The 7838-nt window shown below is 37.7% G+C and overlaps 1 protein-coding gene across 1 annotated transcript; it reads right to left on the bottom strand.

The window, feature by feature from the left end:
- Nucleotides 1-3018: 3018 nt before the first annotated feature.
- LOC131252681 (uncharacterized) lies at nucleotides 3019-6403 on the bottom strand. The gene is made up of 3 exons (XM_058253351.1): nucleotides 5910-6403; nucleotides 5286-5669; nucleotides 3019-3737 (listed from the first exon to the last, which is right to left on the bottom strand). The coding sequence occupies exons 1-3, from the start codon at nucleotides 6195-6197 to the stop codon at nucleotides 3108-3110; spliced, it is 1302 nt and encodes a 433-aa protein (XP_058109334.1). The 5' UTR covers nucleotides 6198-6403; the 3' UTR covers nucleotides 3019-3107.
- Nucleotides 6404-7838: the final 1435 nt, after the last annotated feature.

Raw genomic sequence — 7838 nt, 5'->3', positions numbered from 1 at the left:
ATTGGTCCCATATGGTGTGCATGGATGAATTTGAGAATTGATATGCCTAGTTGAATTTGGAGCTCTGAAAGGCAAAAAAAAAAGAAGAAAACGTTTGAATGTTCCTGATTCAGCTCTATGAGCCCGTCAATATGCGAGTATTGGAGCGCATGAAATAAAAGGCGACACCAAGAGGACAGATGGCTCCGATCAAGGGACCATCCCTGCATGTGGGCACTCCTCTACACAGACCTAGGCTGAACCACCGGTCGTCAATTATCATATATGTATATATATATAGTTGCGCACCAGTTCGCATGGAACTCGTGCGAACTTTTTGGAGAACTCATCATACCTAATATGACTCCAAAATCTGAACGGTCCACTTGAAGCAACACCTCATGAAACCCTTGACTAATTTTTACTTTGATCCAAAACTTTGGTGGGCTATGAAAAACAAAAACGGTTTCCTCCCTTGATTTGCATTTTTCTTTGCTATGGCCCACCAAAATTTTAGATTAGGGTGAAAATTTGTCCTTTGGGGTTTCATGGGATTCCGCATCACATGTACCGTTCAGATTAGACGCTCATAACACGTGTGCAATTGCACACGTGTGTGTATGTGTAGAGAGAGAGAGAGAGTAGAATGCTTATCTAAGCACTTTCGAACATGTGTCTTAATGGTCCAATGATGTGTCACCTCTTGAAACTCCATAGGCTCAATTTTTGGCCTGATCCAAAACTCTAGTAGGCCATAGCAAAGAGAAATGCAAATGATATGTTTAATCCTCACTGTTTCATGTGTTAAGACTCACATGAGTTTTAAATTTGTCCTGTCATTTGATCTTTCAAAATTGATGAATGGAGTGCATTTGTAATGGATATCTCTATATGGCCCCGGGCATAGGGTCAAAGACTCACAGACAATCTACTCTCCCTTTGGATGTGGGTTATTTACCAGTATAGGCCACCAACCTTTGATGTGGACTATCCATTATGTAGGCCCACATTAATCTAAGGTCATCGACTCATCAATCATATGAGCCCCACCTTTGATGTAAACACCTTCGATGTGGACAGTCCATCATATGGGGTCTCCTTTTACATGGATGGTGAGAGAAAACTTCTTTGATACATGCTGAGAGATATAAGATGAAGAAAAAAAAGTGATAAGTTAAAACGCTAAAAAAACTAATTAAGATGATTAACTTTTATCCGATAGTTACTTTTACAATAATGCTTACTAAATTAACTTAAGTAAAAAAGTAATTTAATAACTTAATATAAGTTAAAAAATAACTTATCCAGTGGTATCCAAATTAGAGTTCATAGAAATAGTGAAAAGATTTTATTTTATTTTTTTTCTTTTTGTCTTCACTACTTGTAACAGTTATAAGATTCAGTATAAATAGAGTCAAGATAAAAACAGATTTTAACTTTAATTTGATTTAACATTTGATTTCAAAAATTAATAGGAAATTTAAATCAGAGAGGCAAATAAGGATTTTAAAACTCAATTATACAAAACTCAACATTTAATTTATTGGACGACTGAAAAAGGTCTATACCATAAATAGTGAGGTACAAGTGCCTGTAGGAGCAATTCTCTGGCTATGCAAGTAAAGAAGGTAACACGATTCCCTTGTGAACAAAGGAAAATCATTATGGGATTGAATCGTGAAGTAGGATGGACAAAATAATTATTGAAATGGACATCAAATTTCTCTTGATGTGACAAGATATTTCAGTACCATCTCACCTTTAGGTGAGTCCAATCATGGGTCTTTTAACTCGGCAACTCTCCCCGGCTCATTTGGGCTCAAGCTGAGTTGTGACTCTGAGTCGACTCAGCCAAGTTGGGTACTATTCAAGTAAGTTGGGAATCCATGATCCCAATTCGCAGGGTTGATGAGAAATTACAAATAGGCTTCGCATTTATTCTAATTTTGTAGTCCAAAAACACTTTTAAGCTTCATTTGGATGCAGTGTTTGATAGGACCAAGCGTTAAAATTGGTGTATTGGATATCATATATTGTTCGGGAATGACATTCAAAGCTTATAAATGGATATGCCAATTTTCTTTTGTAAATTTTTTTTTAAAAAAAAAACTTGAAATCTCGTAAAGTACTTTACAACAAATTACAAAGCATTTATAGTTCTTAATTTATGACTTAGTGGTAGATGCACTACGTTTCAATATTAATGTCATGGGTGTAAATGTTTACGTGGGATATGTGAATGAATATAAAAATTAAAAGAAAAAAAAAAAGGATACGAAACATTTTTAAACACACCTCTCTCTTTCTCTCAAGTATTGGATTATAACAAGTGAATGAGAAGTCCTTGATGTAAGTAATCTAATATGCTCGAGATTTATTGATTTCGAACAATATTTCATAACTTGAATGAGAAGTCCTTGATGTAAGTAATGTTATTAGAGCATGTCTAGAATAAATAAAAAAATTCATGCAAACATGAAAATTACTTCTACTAACAAGTAGGATTTCACATAATAAGTTCCCGGCTTGTTTGGTAGACAACTATAAATGAGTTCATCTCATTTTAGTTAATCATAATTATATATTAGAAATTAAAAGTGTTGGTTATTAAAACTATTTTCAATCCTTGTAAAAAAGAAATACAATTTCTAATGTACGATTATGATTAACTAAAAAGAGATAACTAATTTTTGGAAGTCTATCAAAATAGCCCTCAGCGTTCATACTTTCCAAATTACAATCCCAATACTTTCAAGTTCGACTGAAAGCAGCGTAACGATAATTTGAGGTCTATTTGCTTGTTTTGAATACTAAAAAACGCTATTTATATTTGCATTTCCACCTGATTAAACTGAATATTTGCAATTCAATTCCTTTTGCATCTAAATGTAACCTTAAGCATGCTTCGGAAGCTCGGCAAACCACAATTTGGAAGTACATCACATTAACTAATATAACATTTTGTATGGTATGATCTTATTATAGCTTTGCTATTAAAATTAAAAATAAAATAAAATTGCACATGTTAGAAGTTCAATGGAATTTGAAACTATATGCTTCTATTGAACTTAAATTGTATAAAAAGTATAGACGTATATACATTAAACAAAAAACAATTATTATTTTTTTTATCTCTCTTCTTTATCATCACCACCGATTGAATATGAGTCATCCATGTTGATGGCCACGACCTTAGACGAACCGATGATCTTATTAGAGGCTAGAGGCACGAAAGGAGGACGCTTATCCTTCGCCATTACATCGCACCCTTGTTCTTTCCTCAAGTCCCCCGGCGGCAAGAAACAATCCATGGACAATCCCCATATGTTAAAATCGACCTCTTCGATGGTCCACGCTTCCTCCATTCGCGTCCTAGTATGGTTTTCAGAGTTATCGCCGAACCTAAACAATGAGACTGCAGTGCGGCCCGAATGTGCAATGTTAACACCATCGATTGGCCTATAGTCTTCGATCGACGACTCCATTGTTGTCTCCCAATAGACACTCTCGTCGCCGTCGCCGGGGGCCTTTATTCGGAGAAGATGGGAGTCTTCAAATTGGATGAGAAGGCCTGTCCGTTGGCTGAAGTAGCCCCACACCGTGTGGCGAATTATCTCCACATTGTTGCTACTTCTCGCCCTCAGCATCGCCGGCTCCGCTTCGAGCTTGAGCAAGAAGCATTCCTCACCGTTTATTGCCTTTTCCCCAATGCAAACAGCATTGGAGAATAAGTTGGCTGTTGATCTTGGATCAAGGCCCTGTGGATGTACACCCCATGATTTAGATACATATACAATGAGGAAAGCTTCATTTCTCTGGCAGAGTGTGATGGTTGATACACTGTTCAATTTGAGTTAATAACACATGTACAATTTTTGATTGCCTGCTCATCAACCATTACACTCTGCCAGAGTATAAAATAATCCTTAACCAATTAAGAATTTGATTAAAGGCAGGATCTATTTCAGGCATTTAGAAATTCCTTTAAAATTGCATACGTGGCATACGACTAATTGGAATTAAACTGTCCAAATCATGGTCCCACTTTAGATGGGTGATGAACTAAAAATTAACATTATTTAATTATATGGTTATCAGATTGGTGGCATTGATTGGACTAAAAATGAAAAAGTATTCAATGGTCCTGTTTCAATGAACAGGTGACCATGAATCAAAGGTTAAGATTGTTCAAGAAATCTGATTTTGAAATTATGAATCCGTGACAATGGGTTTCACAATATAGTCCGTTTATTCGAGTTAATATACGCCAAGTACCTGTATATCAAGCTTCATACACTGCCAGAGTATCAAATAAACCCTCCAAAGTTACCTGATACTCTGGCTGTGCATGACACTTGATACGGAGGCATACATAAATTAAACTGACTAGATCATGGAACTTTAATAAAATAAAAGGCCCCACCAATCAAAATCCCAGTAGGTCTGGCTACGACCGTTGGACCATAGGAATCAGTGCAAAAGTCAATCATACACCCCCTTCACCACACTAGGAATAAAATGCACAAGTTATACTTTTGAAACCCCATGCTTTTGATAAACTGCACCCATTTTTCTACTTTTTGGAATTGGAATGGTGCATTTATTAAAACCATAATATAAAATATCTCAATTATCAGCCATTTTAGTAGAAAATCTGTTTGTTGGCTTTTCTTATGGTGAATTGGGGTCGGACATACACCCAAGAAGATGTGTATATGCTAACCAAAACAGGAGGAGAGAGAAAATGCTGATGAAATTTGCGTTTTTCTGTCTGTAAATTAGGTAAAATTTGTAGGTAGCACACCCACCTTTTTGATTTACTCACACCCATTCTCTCATTTTTGGGAATGAAAATATTAAGAAATTAATGTACCATTTCAACTCCTGAAATGAACGATGGTCTGAGCAAATCAATCAGGTGGGTGTATGTAAATATTGTATAATGAATTATTAGGTGTATAAACTATGCATCATTGCACACATGGTCGTGACAGTACATCAAAAATGGTGTATGATCTATACATACAATAATTTCTTGTAATTATAAGAACAAGCATGATTAAATGTAATATAAGGGTAAGATGTGATTTTTGGGATTTTTACTTCTAATAGAATCTAAGGATCATGAAATGATACTCATGAATAATTTTTTGTAATTATAAGAACAAACATGATTAAATGTAATATAAGAGTAAGATGTGATTTTTGGATTTTTATTTCTAGTAGAATCTCCAAGGATCATGAAATGATATTAATGAAATGACCATAAGCATGATGCAGCTCTTTAAAAAAATTAAGGAAAGTACCTGTAACAATCGGCGAAGGGGCCTCGGCGGTCCCCTAGAAGCATGTGATTGGTGCCATGGGGTCTGCCTCCACGCCACCTTACCATCGCTGCCGGCGCTAATCTTGCACCCAGACACCACAAGCTCTAGGCACCATAGATCAGGCCGCTTCTGCCACAACACGAACCCTCCGATCTCTCCCTCGCCATGCCGGGCTCTTTTAACCTTCACCAACTTGTTGTTGTTGCTGTTGTTGTTGTTGCATTTAGCATCGCCGGTGCGAAATTCTGTCGCGACCATAGTAACCTTTCCCATTGCATACATGCTATGAATCGAATCAAGCAACTTCTCGCCGCCCGTTGCAGCTATATATTGTTGAACTATGTATTTCGCTATCGAAGATTCCTACCAATTTGTTTAAATAAATTAAAAGAATGTAAAATTAAATTAAAAATCATATGCGCTTAAAGTCTATGTACATAGATTTTCATGAAGCCAAGATATTACAAGCTGATTTCCATCGTCCATGCAATTCAGTTGGGAATCTAAACATGTAATTTGAAATTGGATTTGGAAATTGGACTTCCAAATGGGAGATGGGATTCCCATATTAGCCAAAAACATTCATGAGATTGGAAATCTTACAATGGGGTGGTCTTTTATGTTGTGATTGAGAGAGTGGTCGGTGCGGATTGGAAGAGGAATGAGAGGAGCGCCGATGACGCCGAGCAAAAGCTGGAGTTCTGCGTTACGGCCACCGAAGAGCGTGGACGATGATGAACGGTCGACGTGAGAGCGCATCCAAGTCTTCATGCATTGCCATGGCTTGGAATTGGCATGAGTGGCGTATGTGAACATTTCTTCAGGAATGGGGACTTCAAGAACGGTGTCCAAACCATCTTCACGGTCGAGATTTGGGCAGAGTTTCCTCATTAGAATGGGAAATGACAAACACCCAAACAGCTCTTTACCTTCCTTTCTCTCTGTCTTTTCATATCTTGGATTCTAAGCCCAGTTGGTGCACGTTAACATGGCTCATGCTAACGTGGGCCGCTCTTATTTTTGTCTACTTCGTGGTAGCACGCACTCTTTTCAACTCTCTCTCTCTCTCTCTCTCTCTCTCTCTGCTTTTTGAAGTTTGAACTTTATTTAAAGAGCTGGTTCTATCTGCTGGAAGAGATCTGGTGCTCCTACAGAGTACTGAATTTTCTCGAGTCTATATTATATACCGTCCACGTGGATTTTTTATGATGATCTGAACCAAAAATATGGTCTAATAAATTTTGGAAAATAGTAAATTTAATACTGATTCAAATATCCTAACCATCTAACTAATGGAATTTTTTTTTCAAGGAGAGTGACGGTTGTTTTCTTTCTGTTTTTTAAGGATCCATTTGTACCCTATTGATTAGATAGTATTTTTACGACGTTACTTTGTAAATGAACGGTTCGGATCTTTCCAAATTGAGACACATATGCACCGAAGAAATTGTGGGGCACTAACATCCATGATCAGTAGGCAACTCGATCGGAGCGCGGTTTGGGTACTACCCCCACCAGGACTTAGCTAGGGACGGACGGTCCTGTCAGGGGTTCTGTGGGGCCCACCTTGATATATTTATTTATCAAATCCGTCCATCCTTTTTGAAAGATCATTATAGGAAATGAGACAAAAAATAAGGCAGATCGAAGACTCAAGTGGACCACACCACAGGAGGCAGTGGTGACAATGACTATCACCAATGAAACCTTGCTAAGGCCCACCATGATGTTCATTTTTTAGATATAGAACTGGATGAAGGGAAAAAATAAATATCATCTTGATCCAAAACTTCTGTGGCCCCCAAGCGGTTTTCAACGGTAGGTATTCAATCCACACTATTTCCTGTGGTGTGGTTCACTTGACCATTAGATCGGCCTAATTTTTGGACTTATCATTTAAAATGATTTTTAAAAATATATGGACGGCGTGGATGAAACACATACTTCACATTGGGCCCCATGGAGGACCTGACAGGATCGTCCGTCCCTAGCTGGGTCGTTGTGGGGTAGTATTCAATCCCCGCATCTTCTACGGAGCTTGCTATATTTTCTGGAGTATGCTGGTTCATACACATGCATGCATTCATCTTATACATGGACACACACACCCATCGAGCCATCTGTACCGCCGAGGATTGAGCATGGATCAAAATTTATAATAATGGGGCAGTCCTAACTGTGTGATCAACGGTCATCAAATCAAATGAAATTGTCCAAAGTTCAAATTCAGAAGGCGTGAATGGACGGTTGTGATCATCCAATTTGTATGGCTTCTCTGCTATACCCCATCCATGACGGATAGAAATTTCAAACTATCCTTGTTTGATTTACACGTATGCCAAATGCATAGAGGAAATGTGCATGAGTATGATCCACCATACTCTTCGGTGTATGGTACAAGTCCTTATTTTTCTGATGGTGGTAAATCAAATCGTTTAGAACCGTTGGTACAAACCAAACAGAAGTTTCCAACGATCTGGAATGCCGGAAATACTTATCGGATGACGTGGCCTGGATTTTTAACTTTGTCGG

Source organism: Magnolia sinica, chromosome 8 (genome assembly GCF_029962835.1).
Source record: "Magnolia sinica isolate HGM2019 chromosome 8, MsV1, whole genome shotgun sequence".
In the NCBI taxonomy this organism is placed as follows: Eukaryota; Viridiplantae; Streptophyta; class Magnoliopsida; order Magnoliales; family Magnoliaceae; genus Magnolia; species Magnolia sinica.
Note: the sequence above shows the minus strand (reverse complement) of the source record. Positions and strands in the feature narration are given on the sequence as shown.